The 26,542-nt window shown below is 36.6% G+C and overlaps 1 protein-coding gene across 10 annotated transcripts in view; it reads left to right on the top strand.

Moving 5' to 3' along the window:
- Positions 1 to 26,542, top strand: part of DNAAF4 (dynein axonemal assembly factor 4) — a 67,964-nt gene that overhangs the window by 7,368 nt on the left and 34,054 nt on the right. For all 10 annotated transcript variants that reach the window (XR_012120700.1, XR_012120699.1, XM_037020984.2 and 7 more), the window contains 3 exons: positions 18,020 to 18,248; positions 22,945 to 23,090; positions 24,283 to 24,392. Coding sequence is in view for 8 of the 10 variants with exons in the window: in XM_037020984.2 (XP_036876879.2) it covers positions 18,020 to 18,248; positions 22,945 to 23,090; positions 24,283 to 24,392 (485 nt within the window). In the remaining 2 variants the exon portion in view is untranslated. The remainder of the gene's footprint in view (positions 1 to 18,019; positions 18,249 to 22,944; positions 23,091 to 24,282; positions 24,393 to 26,542) is intronic.

Here is a 26,542-nt window from a genome sequence, read left to right as displayed (position 1 = left end):
GAGGCTTCAACATAAGAATTTGGGGGAAAACAAACATCTAATCAATACCGATGTGTAGTAAATCATCCAAAATTTAGTGGCTAAAAGCCACAAATATTTATTTCTCAAGATTTGTGTATTGGTCAGGCATTTCTTGTGGTTTGGGGCTGGCTTTGTGGTAGCAGTGTGTTCTATGAGGACCTCTCACGTGTCTGGAGGCTTGCCTGGGAGAACTGGAGCCTCTCTCCGTGTGGTAGTTCATCCTCCAGGAGGCTAGCCCAGGCTTCTTTGCCTCACAGTCAAGGTTCCTGGTAACAAGAAAGGGAAAGCCCAATGCACAAGCACTTCGAAAATCTTTTCTGTGTCATATTTGCTAATGAATCCCATTAGCCAAAACAAGTCATATAGCCATGCCCAGATTCAGGGATTGGAAAAATAGACTACACCTCTTCTAGGAAAGAGGGATTAAGTTACATGGCAATGGGGCATCCATGCAAATGGGCTTCCCTATCAGTGTACGTCTGTACCCTAAATTAAATCTTGAATGTAAAAGATTAGGGCTTAAACAGTAGAGAGAAGCTGACTTATCTAACAGGAGAAGTTCAGAGATACAGCAGTGATCAGATGTGTTAAATCAAGACTCTGACTGCAGCATCCTTAGTACTGCCTCTTTTTTTTGTCTCTGCTTCATCCTTAGACTGATAGTGAAATGATCCATGTCTACACATATCATGGCCCAGCAGGAGACAGCCTGTCTTTTCTGTTGGCCCCCATTTTAAGCCCCATAAAACAATTGCTGTAGATATTGTAGAATGATAGTCCGTTTTACACACGCTCAAATAAATTTTACTTCAAGCCTGTTGCTTCAAACTTAATTTACTGCATCAATTTCTTGGAATCTCTGCTACTGATCTATCATTAATTTAACAGACATTGAATACTGTGAAAGGTGCTGAGGCAGAGCTGAACAAGTCTCTCTTCACGTTCAGTTTACTCGTAGTCTAGAGAGGGCTACAGACAAGAGAAAGCAAGGATCACACCATCTTATGCATGAGAGGTCATGGGAGGATGAAAAGAGAACACTGGCAAAAGAATGGTGTCTCAGCCTGAGTATAATCAGGAAATACAAGGCGGTGTTGTTTATACTGAATACCAGAGAATGAGTCACAGTTACCTGGGGAATAAATGGGAAAGTGACATTATAGGCAGCTTGGTAATTGCATGACAGACTATGGCTCAGTGAGGGAACATTTGTTGGTCAGAAATAAAATACTAATATTTTGAAAGATTTCCTGAAGGTAATGGGAAACTCTAGGGATTTTCAGCAATAATATCAAATTGATTTGGTTTGTGTTTTGGAAAGCTCATTCGGGCTAATGTATTTAAAGAGGTGGCAGGGTGGAGGCAGAGCTTTTGTATTTTTATGATGGAAGGACTTTGAGCATATTTATATGTTGAAGAAGGAAGTCAGTAAACAGAGAGGTTGATAATACAACCAAGAGACAGGATTGGTGATGGAACAGGTGAAAAGTTTCTTAGGTATTAAGGGAGTATTTTATCTTTGGACACTAGAAGGCAGGAATAAGGAATAACTAAGGATCTGGAAAATTCTTAGGGACACAAAGATAATTAAAGGAATCATGCATTTTCAGGTTATAACAGGAAATGAAAGAGGCAACAGGGAGAGAGATTGAGGTGGAGGTAGATGTTTTGAGGTGATTAGTGAAAGTTTAGAATACTGATGCCAGACCAGTCTTACGAAAGAATGCTTTTTTTCCTCATTGATAGTTTTGACTGTGATTGCCTGCTTTTCCTCTCTTCACTGTTTTGTTTTGTAGGTTGTCCCTTTTCAATTTGAGTTTTTCTTTTGTTTTATTTTGTACTCAGAGGGAAGTACTACTTCCCTTTTTCCCACTAGGTTTTTAACCAAGTAGGTCAAATTTGAAGTGCATTTTCTGTCATTTTCTTAAAATTGAAAGCCAGACACCTCAACCTGTGAAACAACTTTCCTTGTTCATGCAGATGAGGTGTGAGTTGCTTCCTGGAAATGTCTAGGTTATCTACTATAGGGCGTGAAAAAGTTCTTACCAGTGAACTAACTGCATGCGCTGTTCTTTGGAGGCATATATAATGTACAAAAATACCCCCAAAAACCTGTTTGACCATTTTTTATTCTATTTTTAAATAATAACTTTAATGTTCCCAGCATTTTTTTGTCCCCCAGCCCCGACTTTTGCTGTGTCTTCTTCCCTTCCAGTGTATGTCCACACCCTACTGACCTTGTTGACTTTCTCAGCACCCTATTTTCTACCTTTACATGGTTAGCATTTTCCCTGCAAGCCCCTTCTTAGGACTCTGTGTTTTTCTGACTTCTTTGGCCTACTCTATATATGTGAAATTTTTATTTTGTATCTTATTTGTCCAAGCAGTTGTTACCATCATAAGACACATAATGCTACCCTTTTGTATACTCAGTCTTTGTATCACTATTCCTTTTGATTTTTTCACCTTTTATGTCTTTGATATTTCTCGTTCAGAATTTCTTCCCACCAAATACACTTGTCTTTTTGTTTGTTTACATTTTTTCCCTTCTCCTTCAAACTGCTGCCATAATGGCTTATATTTTATATTACTGTTAAGCTATTTTTTTCAGTTTTATTGAGGTATAACTGACAAATAGAAGTGTAACATATTTAAAGTATACAACATGAAGATTTGATATACATATACATTGTAAAAGTAATACCACAGTCAGATTAATTAACACATTTATCACTTCATATAGTTACCCTTTTTTTTGGTGTGAACACTTACGATCAACTCTTAACAAATTTCAGCTATACAATATGGTGTTATCAACTGTAGTCATCATGCTATACATTAGATCCTCAGCACTTGTTCACCTTATAGATGAAAATTTGTGCCCTCTTACCAACCTCCCCCATTTCCTCTGCCCCCTTGCCGTTGGCAGTCACCATTCTACTCTCTGTTTCTATGAGTTTGACTTTTTTCTTTTTTGATTCCACATGTAAATTATACTGTGTAGTATTAGTCTTTGCCTTATTTTGCTTCACATAATGACCTCCAGGTTCACCCATGTTATTATAAATGTCAGGATGCCCTTCTTTTTCAAGGATGAATAATATTCCTCTGTGTGTGTATGTGTGTGTATGCACATGTGTTTGTGTATTAACATATATATATCACATCACATTTTGTTTATCCATTCATCCAACAGTGGACGCTTAGGTTGTTCACACATCTTGGCTTTTTTGAATAATGCTGCAAGAAACAAGTGAGTACAGATCTCTTTGAGATAGTTATTTCATTTGAACATATAACCAGAAGTGGGGTTGCTGGATCAAATGGTAATTCTATTTTGAATTTCTTGAGAAATATCCATCCTGTTTTCCATAGTGGCCATATACACACCATTGAATATATAAACAAAATTTGTTTTTCCATTCATCTGTTGATGAGCATTTGAGTTACTTCCACTTTTTCACTATTGTGAATAGTGCTGCTGTAAACATGAGTGTACAAATATATTTTCTAGACCTTGCTTTATGTATATAACTTATGTATCCAGAAGTGAAATTGTTGGATCATATGGTAATAATTCTATTTTTAATTTTTTGAGAATTGTTCTCCATAGCAGCTGCACCTTTATACATTCTCACTAACAGCGCAAAAGGGTTCCAATTTCACTAACCCTTGTTATTTTCTCTTTTTCTGATAATAGCCATCTTACTGGGTATGAGATATTAACTCATTACAGTTATGATTTGCTCCTCAATACAGTCTTAATTAGAAATGGATCTTTGAACCCCATCTGTTCCTCTCTCTCCTCTCTTTCTAAAGTTCTTTGAGATGTTGGTAAGTAGAACTTTTATTTTTGTTTGATATTTTCCACTGTTTTCCCATTATCTGGCCTGTATTTATTCCTTTTTTAAAATAGTAGCTTTATTGAGATATAATTCTTAGACCATAAAGCTCAGTCTTTCAAAGTGTAACGGCTTGTGCTGGGCAGCTGCGTGCAGACAGGGCTTCTGATCTTGCCCGGCCGCTATGGAGTTTATTTAGCTCTGCAGTTGCTGGGGGCGTGGCCTGCCTCAGGCTGCATCTCCAATATGGCGGAGCCGTGTCAGAGGGGTAACAGGCGGGAGGCTGTTTATTGCGGTGAGGGGCCTCCGAGCTGCACTGCGGGGTTCAGGTGCCCCCCGGGATTCCCCGGGATTCCCAGCTGCTGGGCTAAGTGTCCCGGGGCACTTCCGTCCAGCTGTGGGGTCCCTGTCCCTTTAAGAGTTTCAAAAAGCACTCGCTTTTCTTTGTCCTGGGTGCGCCAGCTGCGGGGACCTGCTCACAGGTCTTACTGTCCTGCTTCCCTAGTTTCCAGCACCCCACGCATGCACTGTGCTGGGGCTGGGTGTTCAGCAGTCCTGGGCTCCCTCTCCCTCCCCACTCCGACTCCTCTCCTCCCGCCAGGAGCTGGGGTGAGGGCCCTCGGGTCCCGCCGGGCCGTGGCTTGTATCTTACCCCCTTCGTGAGGCGCTGGGTTCTCGTGGGTGTGGATGTGGTCTGGCTGTTGTCCTGTGTCTTCTTCTGGTCTCTCTTTTAGGAAGAGTTGTTATTTGTTATATTTTCAAAAATATATATGGTTTTGGGAGGAGATTTCTGCTGCTCTACTCACGCTGCCATCTTGATTCTCTCTCTCCCAAGTGTATATTTCTTATGAGTCATTATATTGCACATATATATGTCCACTTTTTGTTTACTTCAAGCTTTTTCATCTTTTCCAGAGGTGTGTTTAAAATATTTTTTAATTTCATAGGTCCTCTTTGTCTCTCAGGGCTCCAGAGACAGTGTCTGTGGAAGTTTCCCAGAGCTCTTACTACCTGAGCACAGGGCAGTTAGTCTTCTTTCTCCTCTTGCCCCAGTCCCAGAACCTTAATGAGCTCTTGGAAAGTCACTGAAAGTCTATAATGAGATCATTTTAGGATGATTTTTTTAAACACTCTGTGTATGGTAGCAGATGGCCCACCCTTTGTGGAGGCAAGTTTGAGTACCAGTTGAGTTCTCAGCAGCTAAAAATAGGACTACAGGAAAGAAGAAGATGGTGTAGAGTCACATATTCGTAATACTGATTAGAGTGTTATCCTTGGAAAGAGCAAAGTATGGAGAACAAATACTTTTGTTTAGAGAGAAGTTGGAAGAATTTAAGCTGTTGGATTGTTCCTATCTTCTTGACAGAACGGTCTTTTGAGATGGAAGTAGCAGAGTGTAATTAGGCCTTTCAAAAATAGAAGTTGATATAAGTTGGTCACAGGGATGGCAGTACACCATATAGAATATAGGCAGTGATTCTGTAACATCTTTCTATGTTGATAGATAGTAATTGCACTAGAGGGAGTGGGGATTTAATAATACAAGTAACTGTTTAACCACTGTGTTGTATATTTGAAGCCAATATTAGATTTACATCAATTATACTTCAATAAAGAAATAGAAATTGTTTGCAAAAATGTTATCAGAGGTGAATAAAATAATACTGAGCAGCAAGGATAACATGAAGAGTAGGGTATAAAAGTATATTAACTCATTTTCATTAGTCCAAATCTGTTTTAAACAACAGAATGCTCATTCTTTTTAAATGCACACAAAACTTTCTTCAGGATAGATCACATGTTAGGCCACGAAAAAGTCTTAATTTAGGAAGATTGGAATCATACCAAGCATCTTTTCTCACCACAGCAATATGAAACTGGTAATAAATTACAGGAAAAAAACTGGAAAAACACAAACATGTGAAGGCTAAACAACATGCTACTAAACAACTGATGGGTCAACAAAAGAATTACAGAGGAAATTAAAATGAATTTGGATAGTAATGAAAATAGAAATACAGCAATGCAGAGTCTTTGGGATTTTGCAGCACAAGTTGTTCTAAGAGGGAAGTTTAAAGCATTATAGGCCTACCTTAAGATACAAGAAAAATCTCAATCTAAACCTCCACCTAAAGGAACTAGAAAAAGAACAAACAAAGCCCAGTTAGTATAAGAAAGGAAATAATAAAGACCAGAGTGGAAATCAATGAAATAGAGACTAAAAAAAGATATGAAAGGTCAATGAAACTATAAGTTGGTTTTTTGAAAAGATAAACAAATTTATAAACCTTTAGCTAGACTCATCAAGAAAAAAAGAGGCCTCAAAAAGAGGAAAGTTTACAACTGATGCCACAGAAATACAATTATAAGAGATTACTATAAAAAATTATATGCCAACAATTGGACAACTTAGAAGAAAAGGATGAGTTCCTAGAAATACACAACCTCCCAAGACTGAACTAGAAAGAAACCCTGAAAGCCCAAGCAACCTTGAAAAAGAAGAGCAAAGCTTTCTTTTTCTGTAGTATATAGTATCTATCTACTGTCTGTAGTATATAGTATTCCCACTATATACTACAGACTTACCAAAACAGTATGATACTGACACTAGAACAAATAGACCAATGGAACAGAATAGAGAGCCCAGAAATAAACTTATTCCTATATGGTCAATTAATATATGACAAAGGAGGAAAGACTCTGCAATGGGGAAAAGACTATCTCTTTAATAAATGATGTTGGGAAAACTGGACAGCTACATACAAAAGAATGAAACTAGATCATTGTCTTAGACTCTACAGAAAAATAAACTCAAGGATAAATACATGATCTGAAGCCATAAAACTCCTAGAAGAAAACATAGGCAGTAAACTCTTAAACATCAGCATCAGTAAATTTTCTCTGGATATGTCTCCCCAGGGAAGGGAAATAAAAGCAAACATAAACAAGTGGGACTACATGAAACTAAAGAGCTTCTTCACAGCAGAGAAAACCATCAACAAAATGTAAAGGTAATCTACTGTATGGGAGAATTGCAAATGATTTATCTAATAAGGAGCTAATATCCAAAATAAATAAAGAACTTACACAACTCAATACCAAAAAACCCAAATAATCTTGATTAAAAAATGGGCAGAGGATCTGAATGGAGACTTTCCCAAAGACTACAAATAAATGGCCAACAGACAAATGAAAAGATGCTCAACTTCACTAAATCAACACCACAATGTGATATCACTTCACACCATCAGAATGGATAATATCAACAAGACAAGAAAAAAGAAGTGTCTATAAGGACATGAACAAAAGAGAACCCTTAAACTCTCGTGGTGGGATTGCAAATTGGTGCAGCCACTATGGAAAGCATTATGAAGGTTTCTCAAAAAACTAAATATAGAACTATAATATGATATAGCAATTCTGGAATTTACCCAAAGAAAACAAAAATAACTAATCCAAAAAGATATGCACACTCTTATATTTACTTTAGCATTCTTTACAATAGCTAAAACATGGAAACAACCTATATGTCTGTTGCTAGACGAATTGATAAAGAAGTGGTATATATATATATTACACATATGCACAGTGGGATATTTCTCAGTCATCATTCTAATACCAGATTTTCATTTGCACAGAATACAACAACTAAATAATTAAATATTTAAATTTCTCATACTATGTCGTATAAAACTGGCAGGAGTGGGCATCCTTGCATTATTCCTAATCTTAGAAGAAAAGCTTTTAGTTTTTCACAATAGAATATAATGTTAGCTGTCTGGGCTTGTCATATAGGGTTGTATGGTTAGCTTATCACAGACCTTCTATGACACTCTCATTATTGTGATCTTTCTGTTAATATTCTTACTAATCCAGCACTCACCTTAATGAGGATCTTATACCTTCAGAACTTCAACTACAAATTTTCCCTGTTCATTCTCAAACAAGTCTACCACCTTTATCCACTACCCAGGCTTTCCTTGCCCCACCCTGAAATGAGTCTACCCTTTTACCAACAAAGCTGCTGGGTTCTTTTTCTACCTTCATATTGGTAATACTGCCAGTCTTGTTATTCCAGCTGGAAGTGGGTGGTTGGGATCAACTTTAGGCAGAAGGGTACAACTTTTCACTGTTCTTACCTGTAACTTTAGCAGTTTTTCCAGAACAAACACTTCTTAATTTGCAGGTTATCTCTGGTTAACTTCCAGTGCCCTGAACTAGTTGTTTTTGATAGATTTGTTCTGTTTTATACTTTATATTTGCGGATGAGAATCGTCAACCTCTTCATGCCTATATAAAACCTGCAAATTTTCTTTTGCAGATGAATTTCACATTTACTTATCAAGCTCCCTAAGAAGTTCTCTTGGTATTTTGATAAGATTTACCTTGACCTTATGAATTAATTTGCAGAATATCATCATATTTACAATGTTAAGACTTTCCTCCAGGAACATAGCCTCTGTTTATTTGTACTTTATATCCCTCAGCAGAATTATTTAACATACATATAGGACTTACTCATATTTTAGTAAGCTTATTCTTAATATTTTAAGTTTTTCTGGCAATTGCTAATGAAATGAATTTTTTCTGTTGTATTTTTCTAATTACTTATTGCCAGTTGGTAGGAAAGTTAGTTTGGTTTTATGAGTTTGGATAAGTTGATCTTGTATGTTACTGCCTTCATGAATTTACTTTTTGGTTCTAATAGTTTCAGTTTGTTATTTTAGCTCTTTTAAGTCATCTACAATAAATTTTTTTGCAAATAATGACAATTCTATCACCTTACAATGTATATTTTTATTTCTTTTCTTTAAAATTCCACTGTGTAGACTCCAAGAAGGAACTAGCGGTTACCCAAGGGAAGGCCTTGGGGAGGGTGGGTGGAGAGGTAAGGAGAAGGGGATTAAGGGGCATTATAACTAGCAATCACAATATAGGTAGGTCATGAGGAAGGCAGTACAGCATGGAGAAGACAAGTAATAACTTTATAGCATCTTATTACCCTGAGAGTAACTGCAATGGGGGGTGAGAACCTGGTAATATGGGTGAATGTTGAAACCGCAGTGTTGTTCATGGGAAACCTTTATAAGATTGTATATCAATGATACTTCAAAAAAAAAAAACTACCAAAAGGCAAGTGACTTTCTGAATAGTTCCTCTGAATAATCAAGAACACAGTGGTCCATAAAACTGCCAAAGTGGGACTTTCCTCAAAAAACTAAAAATAGAAATACCATTTGACCCAGTAATTCCACTCCTAGGAATTTACCTGAAGAAAACAAGAGTCCTGACTCAAAAAGACATATGCACCCTATGTTTATCACAGCACTTTTCACAGTAGCCAAGATATGAAAGCAACCTAAGTGTCCATCAGTAGATGAATGGATAAAGAAGATGTGGTACATATACACAATGGAATATTATTCAGCCATAAGAAGAAAACAAATCCTACCATTTGCAACAGCATGGATGGAACCAGAGGGTATTATGCTCAGTGAAATAAGCCAGGCAGAGAAGACAAATACCAAATGATTTCACTCATTTATGGAGTATAACAAAGCAGAACTGAAGGAACAAAACAGCAGCAGACTCACAGACTCCAAGAAGGGACAAGCAGTTACCGAAGGGAAGGGGTTGGGAGGGTGGGTGGGGAGGGAGGGAGAAAGGGATTGAGGGGCATTATGATTAGCACACATAATGTAGGGGGCTCACAGGGAAGGGAGTGTAGCACAGAGAAGACAAATAGTGACTCTGTGACATCTTACTACACTGATGGACAGTGACTGCAATGGGATGTGTGTGTGAGACTTGATAATATGGATGAGTGTAGTAACCACAATGTTGCTCATGTGAAACCTTTATAAGATTGTATATCTTGTATGATATCTTAATTAAAAAAAAGAAAAGAAGCAAAGAAAAAGAAAGAATAAAAAACAAGACTGCCAAACTGGAAGCCAAGCTTTCAAACTGCCAGAGATCTATACTGGTAGTTAAATGCTATTCTGGAAAGGGCCATATAGGAAGACATCCCAAATTCATATCCTGACTTCCTTGGATCACACAGAGTAAATAAAAATAGCCCCTGAACAGGGGTTGGTGCACCATTTATGTACTAGGCCAGCTAGGCAGCACAGAACAACTGCTGTGGGCAATTTTGGTATGTATAATGAGGCTCAGTTAGACTTGGTGCTACACTGTCCCATCTCTGATGGAGCTCTGTCATTTATGCTACCAAATGCTAGTTAAAGAGACATTACAATAAAAAAAAATTCCACTGTGTAGTTTATAACCTCTAGGAAATTAAGAAAATAGTAGGAATATTGCCCTCAATGACTTTACTAGAAATATTTCTGATGCTTCACCATGAAGAATGACATTCCATGAGTCCTTTTATCAAGCTACAATTTCTCTTTTATTCCTGGCATCAACTGATATTTTGGCATGTACTAAGATATTGTTTTTCTCTTTTGATTTCCTAATGTCATAAATAAGAAATATCTATTTGATTAAGATGTACTATAATTTTAGTATTTTCTTCAATTTCATTTGCTAATACTGTATGATTTTTGTATGTAATTCATAAGTGAGATTGCCTTATAAAAATGCCTTGATTAAACAGACATATATTCCAAATTACTTTCTTTAGGAATTTGTTTTAAGAGCTGCTCACTATTCTCCTATTATATACATTTGCTGACTGTATTAAACTAATATCCCATACTATATAGCATCCTTTTTTGAGCAGTACAGCACACTTAAAATCCAGTTTCTTTACGTGTGATGACTGTTTTTCTAGCCCTCTTGAGGTTTTCTGTTAGTACACAGCCTTCATTTAAGTGGTATGTTCCCCATATTACTTTTTTTTAAATGAAAGAGCTTCAGGATTGTTTCACATTTGTCTCTCTCTTTGTTGTATTTGACCCTCTTTTCCTTTTATCATAAGCTTTGTGGTATTACCTTCTTCATCTTTTCCTCTTCATTCTAGTTCCTCTGTCACCTGTTCCATGAAGCCTTTCTTGGTCCCTCCTCTTCATTATTAGTCACTGAAGAGTTAGACTGTTGTTGTGTCTCTAATGCAGCATATTATAAATATATATATGTTATATATACACACATACATACATATATATATATGCATATATTTCCTTTCACTACATGTTGGTTGTAATACCAGAACTTTTCTGTTACTTTGGTTATAAAGACAGTCTCATTTTTGGTAACTAAGACTTAGTCTTATGCATTTAATTACTTCACTTGCAAGTTTTTTAGAAGGGTGAGGGTGTTCTGACTGTTCACATACTTTGGCCTTCTTCCATGTGTTGGGGCAGAGAAGGAGAGGGAAAATGACAAACATTATTCAACTGGGTAAAGTCTTATTTTACTTTAGGTTTTGGCTGCTTGTGGCTAATACTGTGTTGTCATCATGCTGTGTTGTCAGGCATTTAAATGCTGGCTCAGTGCCATGTGTAGGTTCTTCCTGCCCAAAGTATGTGCAGCTCACTGAACTTAGAATATGTAGTAATTACCATCCTTTGTGCTTAGTTTAGATCTTAGATGGCATTCTGTGACTACTGGAAACTCCTCTTCAATAATCTGTGAAGATTATTTTTAAGTCAGTGTTTCACAGTTCAACAGGAAAATAAACAGACCATCCTGCAGAAGAGGGTACTAAGTCATGCCGATATTACAGAGCCCCGCTTCAGTCATAGTTTTTATACCTATAGTGTGAATTCTGTATCCTAAAATAATTCAGCCTCTAGGAAACTTGTCCCAGCCCATCATTCTAGAGTGGTGCTAGATATACTGTTTAAGTGTAAATTAATTTAAATTTAAATTAGTGAAACTTACATAAAATTTGAAAATCAGTTCCTCAGTCTGAGTAACCACATTTTAAGTGCTTAACTTAAATTATTATTAGCACCATCATTGAAAAACTTTCTGCTAGACACTTTTTCTCTAGATAGAGGTGAGAATATTTTTTTTACCAAAGGAAAGTCAGATGCATAGAACCAGTCATATACATCAAGCAGTTGCTCTATTTCTATTTCAGGGTGTTTCCTTGTCCAAATGAGGGCAGTTTTAAAGGGACAAAACGTGGCACACTCCTGTGCAACATGTGCTACCTTCAAATTCATTTGATATTTAGCTTTTCACATGGGTTCCAGATACCTGCTATTGCTAACATAATTGGCAGCAGGACTCAAAGTTCATACATTCCACCCACCAGAGACAAACTCCCTAGTTTAGCTTCCCATTTCCCTTCTTACTTTTCCTTCACTCTTCAGTGAGGTTGGCACAACTTCAGTTCAGTCCTAATAGAGGCAAGACTGGCCTAAATGGAAAGGCAAATGTGTATGCATTTTGGCAGAAGTGACTTGATTTTTAGAAAAATAGTTAATTGTTAAAAGAAAAATATTTAATTTAATATTAATTTTTTTGGCATAATTAATCTACAATTACATGAGGAACATTGTTTACTAGACTCCCCCATCACCAAGTGCCCCCCACAAACCCCATTACAGTCACTGTCCATCAGCGCAGTAAGATGCTGTAGAATCATTACTTGTCTTCTCTGTGTTACACAGCCCTCCCAGTGCCACAACCCCCACATTATACATGCTAATTGTAATGCCCCCTTTCTCCCCACCCCCTTTCTCCCTTCCTTTCCACCTATCCACTCCAGTCCCTTTCCCTTTCGTAAGTGTTAGTCCATTCTTGGGTTCTGTGTTTCTGCTGCTGTTTTGTTCCTTCAGTTTTTTCTTTGTTCCTATACTCCAGATATGAGTGAAATCATTTGGTATTTGTCTTTCTCTGCCTGGCTTATTTCACTGAGCATAATACCCTCTAGCTCCATCCATGTAGTTGCAAATGGTAGGATTTGTTTTCTTCTTATGGCTGAATAATATTCCATTGTGTATATGTACCACATCTCCTTTATCCATTCATCTACTGATGGACACTTAGGTTGCTTCCATTTCTTGGCTATTGTAAATAGTGCTCCGATAAACATAGGGGTGCATCTGTCTTTTTCAAACTGGGCTGCTGCATTCTTAGGGTAAATTCCTAGAAGTGAATTCCTGAGTCAAATGGTATTTCTATTTTGAGTGTTTTGAGGAACCTCCATACTGCTTTCCACAATGGTTGAACTAATTTACCTTCCCACCAGCAGTGTAGGAGGGTTCCCTTTTCTTCACAGCCTCGCCAACATTTGTTGTTTGTCTTTTGGATGGTGGCCATCCTAACTGGTGTGAGGTGATATCTCATTGTGGTTTCAATTTGCATTTCTCTGATGACTAGTGATGTGGAGCATCTTTTCATGTGTCTGTTGGCCATCTGAATTTCTTCCTTGGAGAACTGTCTGTTCAGCTCCTCTGCCAATTTTTTAATTGGATTTTTTGATTTTTGTATGTTGAGGTGCATGAGCTCTTTATATACTTTGAATGTCAACCCTTTATCGGATCTGTCATTTATGAATATATTCTCCCATACTGTAGGATGCCTTTTTATTCTCTTGGTGGTGTCCTTTGCTGTACAGAAGCTTTTCAGCTTGATATAGTCCCACTTGTTGATTTTTGCTTTTGTTTCCCTTTCCTGGGGAGATATGTTCGTGAAGAAGTTACTCATGTTTATGTCCAAGAGGTTTTTGCCTATGTTTTCCTCCAAGAGGTTTATGGTTTCATGACTTACATTCAGGTCTTTGATCCATTTTGAATTTGCTTTTGTGTATGGGATTAGACAATGATCCAGTTTCATTCTCTTACATGTAGCTGTACAGTTGTGCCAACACCAGCTGTTGAAGAGGCTGTCATTTCCCCATTGTATGTCCATGGCTCCTTTATCATATATTAATTGACTGTATATGGTTAGGTTAATATCTGGACTCTTTATTCTGTTCCACTGGTCTGTGGGTCTGTTCTTGTGTCAGTACCAAATTGTCTTGATTACTGTGACTTTGTAGTACAGCTTGAAGTTGGGAAGCAAGATGCCCCTTGCTTTATTCTTCCTTCTCAGGATTGCTTTGGCTATTCGGGGTCTTTTGTGGTTCCATTTGAATTTTAAAACTATTTGTTCCAGTTCGTTGAAGAATGCTGTTGGTATTTTGATAGGCATTGCATTGAATCTGTAGATTGCTCTAGGTAGGATGGCCATTTTGACAATATTAATTCTTCCTAGCCAAGAGCATGGGATGAATTTCCATTTGATAGTGTCCTCTTTAATTTCTCTTAAGAGTATCTTGTAGTTTTCAGGGTATAGGTCTTTCACTTCCTTGGTTAGGTTTATTCCTAGGTGTTTTATTCCTTTTGATAAAATTGTGAATGGAATTGTTTTCCTGATTTCTCTTTCTGCTAGTTCATTGTTAGTGTATAGGAGAGCAACATATTTCTGTGTATTGATTTTATATCCTGCAACTTTGCTGAATTCAGATATTAGTTCTAGTAGTTTTGGAGTGGAGTCTTTTTATGTACAATATCTTGTCATCTGCAAATAGTGGAAGTTTGACTTCTTCTTTACCAATCTGGATGCCTTGTATTTCTTTGTTTTGTCTGATTTCTGTGGCTAGGACCTCCAGTACTATGTTGAATAACAGTGGGGAGAGTGGGCATCCCTGTCTTGTTCCCGATCTCAGAGGAAAAGCTTTCAGCTTCTCGCTGTTAAGTATGATGTTGGCTGTGGGTTTATCATATATGGCCTTTATTATGTTGAGGTACTTGCCCTCTATACCCATTTTGTTGAGAGTTTTTATCATGAATGGATGTTGAATTTTGTTCAATGCTTTTTCAGCATCTATGGAAATGATCATGTGGTTTTTGTCCTTTTTGTTGATGTGGTGGATGATGTTGATGGATTTTCAAATGTTGTACCATCCTTGCATCCCTGAGATAAATCCCACTTGATCATGGTGTATGATCCTCTTGATGTATTTTTGAATTCTGTTTGCTAATATTTTGTTGAGTATTTTTGCATCTATGTTCATCAGGAATATTGGTCTGTAATTTTCTTTTTTTGTGGTATCTTTGCCTGGTTTGGGTATTAGAGTGATGCTGGCTTCATAGAATGAGTTTGGAAGTCTTACCTCCTCTTCTATTTTTTGGAAAACTTTAAATAGAATGGGTGTTATGTCTTCTCTATATGTCTGATAAAATTCAGCAGTGAATCCATCTGGATCAGGGGTTTTGTTCTTGGGTAGTTTTTGATTACTGATTCAATATCTTTGCTGAAGTGGTCTGTTTAGATTTTCTGTTTGTTCCTTGGTCAGTCTTGGAAGCTTGTATTTTTCTAGGAAGTTGTCCATTTCTCCTAGGTTTTCCAGCTTGATTATTTAGAAGCATGTTGTTCAGCCTCCATGTGTTTGTGAGCCTTTTTGTTTTCTTTGTACAATTAATTTCTAGTTTTATGCCTTTGTGGTCTGAGAAGTTGGTTGGTAGAATTTCAATATTTCTGAATTTACTGAGGCTCTTTTTGTGGCCTAGTAAGTGGTCTATTCTAGAGAATGTTCCATGTGCACTTGAGAAGAATGTGTATCCTGCTGCCTTTGGGTGTAGAGTTCTATAGATGTCTGTTAAGTCCATCTTTTCTAGTGTTTTGATCAGTGCCTCTGTGTCCTTACTTATTTTCTGTCTGGTGAATCTGTCCTTTGGAGTGAATGGTGTGTTGAAGTGTCCTAGAATAAAAGCATTGCATTCTATTTCCTCCTTTAATTCTGTTAGTATTTGTTTCACATATGTTGGTGGTCCTGTAAATATCTAGTGCATAGATATTCATAATAGTTATATCCTCTTGTTGGACTGACCCCTTTATCATTATGTAATGTCCTTCTTTTTCTCTTGTTACTTTCTTTGTTTTGAAGTCTATTTTGTCTGATACCAGTATTGCTACACCTGCTTTTGTCTCTCTATTGTTTGCATGAAATATCTTTTTCCATCTCTTGACTTTTAGTCTGTGCATGTCTTTGGGTTTGAGATGAGTGTCTTATAAGCAGCATATAGATGGGTCTTGCTTTTTTATCCATTCTGTTAGTCTGTGTCTTTTGATTGGTGCATTCAGTCCATTTACATTTAGGGTGATTATTGAAAGATATGTACTTATTGCCATTGCAGGCTTTAGATTCGTGGTTACCAAAGGTTCAAGGTTAGCTTCTTTACTATCTAACTGTCTAACTTAACTCACTTATTAAGCTATTGTAAGCGCAGTCTGATGATTCTTTATTTCTCTCTTTTCTTATTCCTCCTCCTCCATTCTTTATATGTTAGGTGTTTTATTCTCTGTTCTTTTGTGTTTCCTTTGACTGCTTTTGTGAGTAGTTGATTTTATTTTTTGCCTTTAGTTAGTATTTGGTTGGTCTGCTTTCTTTGGTGTGATTTTATTTTCTCTGGTGACATCTGTTTAGCCTTAGGAGTGCTTCCATCTAGAGCAGTCCCTTTAAAATATCCTGTAGAGGTGGTTTGTGGGAGGCAAATTTCCTCAACTTTTGTTTGTCTGGGAATTGCTTAATCCCTCCTTCATATTTAAATGGTAATTGTGCTGGATACAGTATTCTTGGTACAAGGCCCTTCTGTTCCATTGCATTAAATATATCATGGCATTCTCTTCTGGCCTGTAAGGTTTCTTTTGGGAAGTCTGATGATAGCCTGATGGGTTTTCCTTTGTAGGTGACCTTTTTTCTCTCTCTGTTTGCCTTTAATACTCTGTCCTCGTCTTTGATCTTTACCATTTTAATTAATATATGTCTTGGTGTTATCCTCCTTGGGTCCCTTTGCTGAGAGTTCTGTGGGTGACCATGGTCTAAGAGACTATTTCCTCCCACAGTTTGGGGAAGTTTTCAGCAATTATTTCTTCAAAAACACTTTCTATCCCTTTTTCTCTCTCTTCTTCTGGTACCCCTATAATGAAAATATTGTTCCATTTGGTTTGGTCACACAGTTCTCCATCAAGGTAGTGCAAAGCCCTGCGGGGAGTGGGAGGCGCACAGGGTGTGCTGTCCTGTGGGAACAGTGCCCCCTCCAGGCAGTTTCATGCTGGTGGCAGCCTTTGGGTCTTGCCTGGGCAGGTGTGCACCAGGAGGAGATTCTCGGCGGCTGTTGGAGGCATGGATGCTCCCAGGCCGCTCAGCCACTGTCACCGCCATGTCACGTGGGCCACTCCTGGGCTCCTCTGGTGCCACCAACACCGGCACATGCATTTGCTCCCCGCTGTGGGCGCATGCAGCCGCTCTCACTTTACTGGGCCTGTGTGTTGGGGTCCGTGCCATCCGGGGGAATGACTGGCAGGCTGCCTATTGCCGTGAGGGGCTTCAGAGCTGTGCTGCTGCCCAGGGGGTTAGGTCTCCTAGAGTTCCCTGGGATTCCCAGCTGCTGGGCTGAGTGTGCTGGGACGATTTTGTCCAGCTGTGAGGTCCCTGCCCCTTTAAGACTTTCAAAAAGCACTTGTTTTTCTTTTGTCCCAGGGTAGCCAGTTGCGTGGATCTGCTTGCAGGTTTTGCTTTTCCATTTGTCTAATATCCAGCACAGCATGCACCATCTGTCTGTGCTCCTGGTGCAGATTACTAGAGCTGGTTGTTTAGCAGTCCTGGGCTTTCACTCCCTCCGACTCCTTTCTTCCTGCCGGGGAGCTCGGGTGGGGGATGTGCTCAGGTCCCGCTAGGCCACAGCTTGTATCTTACCCCCTTCATGTGATGCTGAGTTCTCGCAGATGTAGATGTAGCCTGGCTGTTGTACTGTATCCACTGTTCTCTCTTTCAGGAATAGTTGTATTTGTTGTATTTTCAAAAATATATGTCTTTTTTTTGCTGAACTACTCATGCCGCCATCTTGGCTCCTCCCCTCCTAATATTCAATTTTTTTGACAAAGCCCTGAGATATCATCTAATTGAATGTGTGCCCCCATTTTACATACGTGTAAACTGGGGCTGGCAAGAGGGATTGCCTAAGATCAAATCAATAGTTCATTGCAAATCTGGAACTAAATCCTGTGTTCCATGATACCTAAATCACTGGGAGTTCATTGTTCCCATTTTAATTCTTTATTCAGTACTAACTATTGCTACAGATATAAGGGCAAGAGTTTAGAGGTAAGAATAACTATTGTAATGAATATCTTATTTAAAAAATGTTGCTTTTGATATGTTTTAATGGGTTTGGTAATTTTAACTTTTAAAGATTGAAGAAGATGAGAGGAAAAAAATAGAAGATATTAAAGAAAGTGAACGGATAAAAGCAACTAAAGAATTGGAAGCCTGGAAAGAACATCAAAGAAGAGCTGAAGAACAAAAAGGAATTCAGAGAAAAGAGAAATTACATCAAGAGAAACTAACTGCAGAAGAGAAAAAAAAATTAAAATCGAAAAGTCATACTAGAAATTCAGCACCTAGAAGTCTTGCCACAAAAGGTACAATGATTAATATTTTCTGGGAAAGTGAATGCTGTTGGCAAAGATGTTACTTTTTTTTTTGTAATCTCTTTACAATTTTAGGTTATTATTTTGGTAAATTGGGAATAAGTACTACAATACAAAGACTGAGGTGAAAGACATTTCATCTTCTAGGAAGTAGTGAAATGTTCATTATAAAACAAGGATTCAGTGTTGATTTTGCCTGTGTGCTTCATTTTGAAATTTATGCAGGTGTTAAATATGTTGAACTCAGATCCAACTAGACTTGGAGTACACTAGCAGTGTCAGGAGCATTCATTTATTTTCTTAATGATAAGAAACTATAAATTTCATTAAATACTTTTTCCTCACATGAATCAGGTAAATGAATACTATTAAGCAAACTTGGTCTTAAGTACACAAGGACTCCTCTGGCCTTTGATCCTGATGTGTTGAAAAATAGGTAAAAGAACATATTTCTTTATTGAAAGTCAAGAGTTTAATTTTATCTGGTTATAGAATATTGAAGTTTATTTTGGGTATATTTAGTAAAAGGATAATTTTGTAGTAAAATCACTTATGTAATAATATATGTTTATTGGGTAATCTCTATTCTAGGCTATTTTATTAGTTGTATCACTCAATGCTCATAACACTTTGGAATAAGTACTGCTATTCTTATTTTAGAGGAAGTAGGTGTTTGGAAAGGATAATCAACTACCAAAAGTAAACCTGTGGGATTTGAACCTGGATGTCTGTGCATCTGAAACCTATACTCTTCCTACTAGGCTCTTTACTACTTCAACAGTGAGATGTGTTGAAGTCATTTTGAGTGAATATTAAAGAGTAACCATTATTAGATTTGTATATTTTATTATGGTTTAATATTTACATGCACTTTAATTACCACATTACCTCCTTTTTTAATGCCATTTCAACAATATATTGATAACAACTAGAGTATACAAAAACATTTCCTTTTGTATTTCAAATACTGCTAAACAAATTGGATGGTTTCAAATACTATTGGAATCCAAAGAACACTTTTATAGATAAGAAGTATTCTAAAGATATTTAAAAAATCATCCATGGGTATAAGGGAAATTAAACATGGTAGAGATAAAAAAATACATAAATTAGTTTTTTTTGGATTTTTACACCAGAAGTCCTTTGTTCTTATTTTACAGGCATCATTACAGATGCCTGAGAAGTTTGGTTCCTTTCTTCCATCTTGTCCATCCACTTAATAAATACGTATTTACCCAGTGTCTATGAATACCCTCAGTTAGCCGAGATTAAAAAACTATTTCTTGTCCTCTGTTTCTCCTTTCTTCCTTCTTAAAATTCCTATTATTTGAATGTTGGACTTACAGCATCCTGTGGATGCATGTCTAATTGTCCTATCATTTCCATTTTTAATTTGTCATTTTTGGTCTGATTTCTATTTATCTTTGCTTCTTACATGTCACTTCTTTCTGGGTCAGATTATCTTCCCTTCAAGTAAATCCTTTAGTCGTTCTTTAATGAAGATCTCTTAGTGTTAAATTCAGTTATTATCTTCATATTATACTTGTTATTGAAGGATGGTTTAGCTGGTTATAGAATTCCAGGTTGACAGTTACTTTCCATTAGTAATATGAAGATATTTTTCTGTTGCCTTTTGCCCTCTAATGTTTCTGCTGAGAAATCTGCTTTTGAACTAACTATTAATCTTTGTAAGATAATCCATCCTTTGTCTCTGGTGCTTTAAAATCCTTCACTTTGGTGTACTTCAATTTTATTAATCTCAGTGCAATTTTATATTTTTTTGTCTTATAATATCAAAACTTGGAGTATACTTTCACTCAAAGTAATTAAGTCTTCAATCAGTGCTGGGAAGTTCTAAGCTATCAATTGTTACCCTCTGTTCTCTTTATCTTTCTTGGCCACATTCTGTATACTATCCTCAGATATATTTTCTTGTTTGCCAAAGCTTATGAGGTGTTATGCCTAATGAGGTGATAAACTTATCCTAGAGATTTTAAACTTTATTAACGATATTTTTCATTTTGGAGGTTCTATTTGTTTTATTCACTCTTATTTGTTTTTTTGTCACTAGTCTATTATTTTTCATTGTGGATTTTAGTCTGTCTTTGCTTTTAAGTGAGCATGTTACTTGGTTAATATAAAATATAAAATATATATAAATTTATATTATATATATTTATATTATATAACATAAAATATATATACTTAATATATAATATAAAATTATTATAGTTTCATTCAGATTGTTCTGTTTAAAATTCTTAGGGAGCTGACCCTCCTGTTTGTCATATTGGCTGGTCATTCTTTGCACTGTATTATTTCCTCATGTAACTTGTATAATTTGTATGCTCATCTTCAGCAAGGATTTTTTTTTTTAATGTGTGCATATGAGGAAGTCTCATGTTCTGGTTTGCAGAAGTAAGAATTGCTTATAAAGGATACTTGGAGTTTTGATTTCTCACAAGAGATGTTTTCTTCTATCCAGAGCCCCAGGAAGAGACAGGCTTCACTTTTCTGGACCAGTGGGCAGAGATTTTTAGGTGTCCTTTACTCTGAGAGGGTAGCTCTTCTGAGCTTCTAGTTTCATTTCCAGCTCCCCACCTCTGCACCTATATCAGCACTAGAGTTCCAGCCTTTATATTCAACCCCTAGTTTATATAATATATATATGTGTGTGTGTATATATGTATGTATAATTTCAGATACAGATATAGATATCTTTCCAAACAACTTTTTGACATCTGTAAATTGCTGATAAGACTTTTCCTTTGTTTAATTTTTGAATGTAACTATGTGTTTGAGCCATTTATTTGTTATATTTTTATCAAGCATGTTATGTGTTCATAGCTTTTTATCTGTTTTTAAAATTGTAAAAATTCATAAAATTTAATCTGTGCTGCTAGAAACAGAAAGCTAATTTTATGTTTTGTTGTGTATTTTATTGTAAGAGTTTGGAAACTAGATACCCTATTTGTAATGTAACTAGTGGTCACTTTAATAAACATTTAAAGATGTTTAGCAAATTAATAACAAAATAATTTTTGACTTCTCATTATGGAAGAATTAATGCCTATTTCCTCTGTTTTGTATCCTAGTAATAATTAGTATAATAATCTGAAGTTGTATACTTGATTTTTACTTTTTTATTCTATTTTCCTTTTGTACCAACATTTAAAAATCTTACATTTTTATAGTGTTCTCCACTGTTAGAAAACCCATCCTTTTTCATTTTTACTCTCAAGTTCCCCACTTCTGGGTTCATAATTTTATTTCCCCATGTTCTAGAACATTACCTTGAGTAATTTATTCAGAAAAGATGGTTAAGTGGTGTGTTTACTTAGTTCTTATATATCTAGAAATGCTTTTGCCTTCACAAGTAAGCAACAGTTTACTTGGATATAAAATTCTTAGGATGATGTATTAATTAGGTAGGTTCATGATAAAGAGGTCCAAAATTACAGTTCAAATAAGATGGAATTTAGTTCTCTGTAATCTAATACTTGTTATGGAAGAGTGACCTATCTATGCCTGGTAGATGAGTTTGTTTCCACAAGGCCATCCAGACTTGTTGGGCCACCTCTGTCATTATATCATTTAGCTTCCGTCTCTGGGTGCTGCATTTGGCATTCTTTTTTGCTAGTGAGAAAGGAGAAAGAGGAATTTTATAGCAAGCAGATTTACCCATAAGAAGAAAATTCATAATCACTTCTGTTCACATTCTGTTCTTTCAGGTTTGGCATATAACCACAGCTAATCTTAAGGCAGGCTGGGTTATGTAGATTCTAGCCTGGCACAGTCATGGGCCTAGCTTAGAACTTGAACTCTATTATTAAGAGGAGGAGGGTAGAATGGATAGGATACTGGAAGATAGCAGTCTCAACCACAAGCATCTGTACTAAATTTTCACTCAAATTTTTGTTGATACTGCTTTCTTTGAGTCCTTATTCTTTCCTTTCTGCCCTATTCCTCCCTCCCTTTGAAATGTCATTTTAGGTCATTTTCAAATTTTTTAATTTAGAAGGTTTTTTCCTTATTTATACATATTCATTTTATATCAAGTATATTACTGTCATATTTGTGGAAATCTATTTTTCTTAAAATTTTGATATTTGCCTTTTAAATCTATGTATTATATTTTTGGTACTTTTACAAGTTGTGTTTCTTTCCCTTTATTCATATAGTTTATATTCCAACACATTAATTTCTCCTCATCTGTTGGCTTTACCATCACTACATATAACTACCTTTATAAGAAGGTATAGCTTTTCATCATCTTTGCCTGTCCTCATTAGCTATCTCTGATGGCTGAAAATTTTTACACCATTACAAGGAAGTTTATAGAAGATACTACTATGGGAGCTCAAGGAAGTAGAGGTAGTGTTGGCAGTGATGGCTCCTTTATAGTGTATGTAGAGTTACCTAGAGTGTGCTCCCCTGGAGTGAATGTAAATTAGACCCTGTGGTTTAACAAACAGAACCCCAGCAAAGTAGCTGGAGTCATTGATTAAAGAACAGATAATTAGCTGCAGTACTGTAAGTGACGGATTTTATATCCCTTCTTGTGGAAAGTATCTTTGGTGTATTTGTATAGAATTTTAGAAGTGGTTTTGATGTGTAATTACTTTAAAAGTCAGTTTGACCAGAAAATGAGAGATTAATAACTCACCTGCTAATATTGCTTTCAAAGGGAGAAATTCAGAAAACATGTTTTTTGAGAAGTTAAAGGAAAACAGTATTCCTGCTCCTCGTTCTGCTAGCAGTATTAAAATCAACTTCACCCCTCGAGTATTCCCAACTGCTCTCCGGGAATCACAAGTAGCAGAAGAAGAAGAGGTAGATATACTTGCTATTAGTTACAATGACCACAAATGAAAATATTTTTAATTTCACCTGTTAAAACCAGTACTGGTTCTAAATTTCTTAAGTATTCATTACACTAAAGATATTACTTCATGAATATACTTTCCTTATGAGAAAAAGTATTTCCTTATGAGGAAAAAAAAATATTTTGCAGGCTATTTTTTTGCTCCAGAGTACTGGTGAAAGAACAGATTTAATAGACAAAAACATTGCTTATTCCAGGAGGTAAACTGTTGCACTTGCCATTTGTTTTATCAGATACGCCTTTCTATGTTTGTAAATGTGTTCTGATAACAAGAGATTTAGGAATGTATTATTAATATGTTTTTACAATTAATTATTAATATCAGGTATTTTTAATGTGACATTTCAGAATTAGTCTTTCATTCATTTATAAATTCCTAGACCCTGAGATTTCAAGCATTGTGTCTTAGTTGTATAAACCCTAAGAACTGGATTTTTTGACTGCAGAGTGTAAACTGATGCCTCTCTAAATTGAAAAGTTGTGGAAATAATTGAAGATCCTAAGACAATGACAATTGATAAAAACTTTTTTCTTATTAAACAACATAATCTCTATTTTATTATTTGTAAAACTATTTCTATAATTTCAAAACTATATTATTTAAAATTAGTTTTAATATATTTTTCAGTATAGAAAAAACAAATGTGTTATAAGCAAGTAAAATAATCAAATTAACTCCCAGAAAATTTTAGGAAAGTTAGAATCATCATCATCAGGGTATTACTCTACTCAGGCTACAATAGCAAAATGCCCTAGACTGGGTGGCTTAATTGACAGACATTTATTTCTCACAGTTCTGGAGGCTGGGAAGTCAAGATTGAGGTATGTGGGTAGGGTGGGGGGGCAGAAGGGTGGCAAGGGTAGGAGACTATTTGGTCTGGTCTCTTCTTTTTATATGAACACTAATCCAATCATGGGGACCGTACCCTCATGACTTCATCTAAGCCTAATTGCCTACCAAAGGCCTCACTCCAAATGCTATCACATTGGTAGTTAGGGCTTCAACATACAGATTTTGTAGGATAAAAACATTCAGTACATTACAAATAGTATTTCCATCTTATGTAGGAAGATGGAAAATCTAAAAGTAACTTAATGGAACTAAGACCTTTGTGTTCTTAGACTTCATTCTCATTTCAGTGGCTACACAAACAAGCAGAGGCACAAAGAGCAATGAATACTGATATTCCTGAACTTTCTGATTTAAAAGAAGAAGAAAAGAATCCAGAATGGCTGAAGGACAAAGGAAAGTAAGTTGAACTCTGGCCATGAGCTTTATAATAAATTCACAGAGATATTAGTACTTATCACATTTTCCAGTATCTTGACATAAGTGTTTGTATGTGTGTGGTTTGCTGGAGAGAGATAATACAAATAAGCACATTAGGTGGGTTGGGCCTCCATATTAAAAGAGTCAGATGGCCACAGCCTCCCTCAGAAGCAGGAGTCCTAAAGCCCAGACCGTCCCTCCTCATTTCTCTCTTCCTGCCTTCCCAGTGCTGACACACTGGCAGGTCATAGGATCCTGGCCAATAAGCTTGTTTCTGCCTCCAGCTCCTCCCCACACATCAGGAGCCCAAACTACCCCCTTCCTCCCTCAGCATGGCCAGTTGTGAGGGACAGTATGAAGGAGTGAGCATGGGCAGGTGGGCAAGCTCTGTACTAAGAATAAATGCTGCAGATGTTAAAAGGAATGTGGTAGGGATTAAAGATGGCAGAATGGGAAAGCAAGATGGAAACCTCTCAAAAACACATGAAAGGGGAAAATACAGCAAATGCAACTAGACCTGAAAATGACCTGAGGACCTGCAGAACAGACTCCCTACATCTGAGGAAGAAGAGAGGACCACACAGAAAAGGGCCAGGCAGAGGGCATCCTCTCTCACTGTGAGCTCAACAGAGATTTCTGAGCTGATCACAAAGGCAGCTCAAGCGAACTTCCCACCCAGACTTAGACCACTACAGAAGCCAGACAGAAAGGCACCCCATCCATGGCATGCCAACAACTGGGGCCCCAGCAAAATAGAACCAGGCACTAGAGAGTAAAGAATATTGTGCTTCTGGGCACCATAGCACACCTTCGTCATAAAGCTATTACTCTTTAGACAAGAAAGCATACCAGAGACATCTAATACAAAGTAAGAAACACAGAACCCCTGACAAAATGAGCAGGCAGAGGAATTTGATCCAATGGAAAGTATAAGACACAACCCTGAAAAGAAGGCTAAATGAAACACAGATCACCAATCTTCTTGATAAAAATTTCAAAGTAAAAGTCATAAACATCCTTACTGATTTAGAGAAAAGTATCCAAGATATCAAGGAGGACTTCAACAAAGAGATAAAAAACCTGAAAAAGAGCCACTCAGAGCCGAAGAATACAGTATCTGAAATGAAACATACAATGGAGGGATTTTAAAGTAAATTAGATCATATAGACAAGAGAGTAAATGAAGTAGAAATTAGAGAATAGGGAAACAACAAAGCTGAGGAACACAGAGAAAAAAAGGATCTCTAGAAATGAAAGAATGATAAGAGAGCTATGTGACCAATTCAGATGAAACAATATTCACATAATAGGGGTACCAGAAGGAGAAGAAAAAGACAAAGGAATTATTTTTCTTAAGAAAATAATTCCTAAAAACTTCCCCAATCTGGGGAAGGATATAGACACTCAGGTCATGGAAGCACAGAGATCCCCTAACAAAAGGAACCCCATCAAGACAACACCAAGACATATAATAATTAAAATGGCAAAGATCAAGGATAAGGAGAAAGTGTTGAAAACAGCCAGAGAGAGGAAAAATATTAGTTATAAAAGAAATCCCAACTCTTCAGGCCAGAAGGAGGTGGCTTGATATATTTAATGTACTGAAACAGAAGGACCTCCAACCAAGAATCCTCTACCCAGTGAGATTATCATTTAAATTTGAAGTACAGATTAATTTAAAGATAAACAAGAGTTGAAGGAATTTGCCACCACTAAGTCAGTCTTACATGATATGTTAAAGGGATTGCTGTAGATGGAAATGACCCTAAGGCTAAATAGCTTTCACCAGTGAAAGTAAACCCACAGTAAAGGTAGTAGACCAACTAATTACCAAGCAAGTACAAAATTAAAAGAAGCAAAATCAAGTATACACAAAATGAGTCAAGGGATACACAAAAAGTACAGATTATGACATCTAATATGAAAAATGTAGAGGAGGAAAAAAAGTTAGATTGTGTTTGAAATAGAGTAATCAGCAATTTCAGGTAGACTGTTAAATAGTAAAGCTATCCTTGACCCTTTGCTAACCACAAAACTAAAGCCTGAAATAAATATACACACAAAAAAAATAAATTTTAAAAAGAGAGAAATCCAATTGCCACAGTAAAGAAAACCATCAATAACAATAAA

The sequence above is a fragment of the Manis javanica genome, chromosome 8 (genome assembly GCF_040802235.1).
Source record: "Manis javanica isolate MJ-LG chromosome 8, MJ_LKY, whole genome shotgun sequence".
Lineage (NCBI taxonomy): Eukaryota > Metazoa > Chordata > Mammalia > Pholidota > Manidae > Manis > Manis javanica.
Note: the sequence above shows the minus strand (reverse complement) of the source record. Positions and strands in the feature narration are given on the sequence as shown.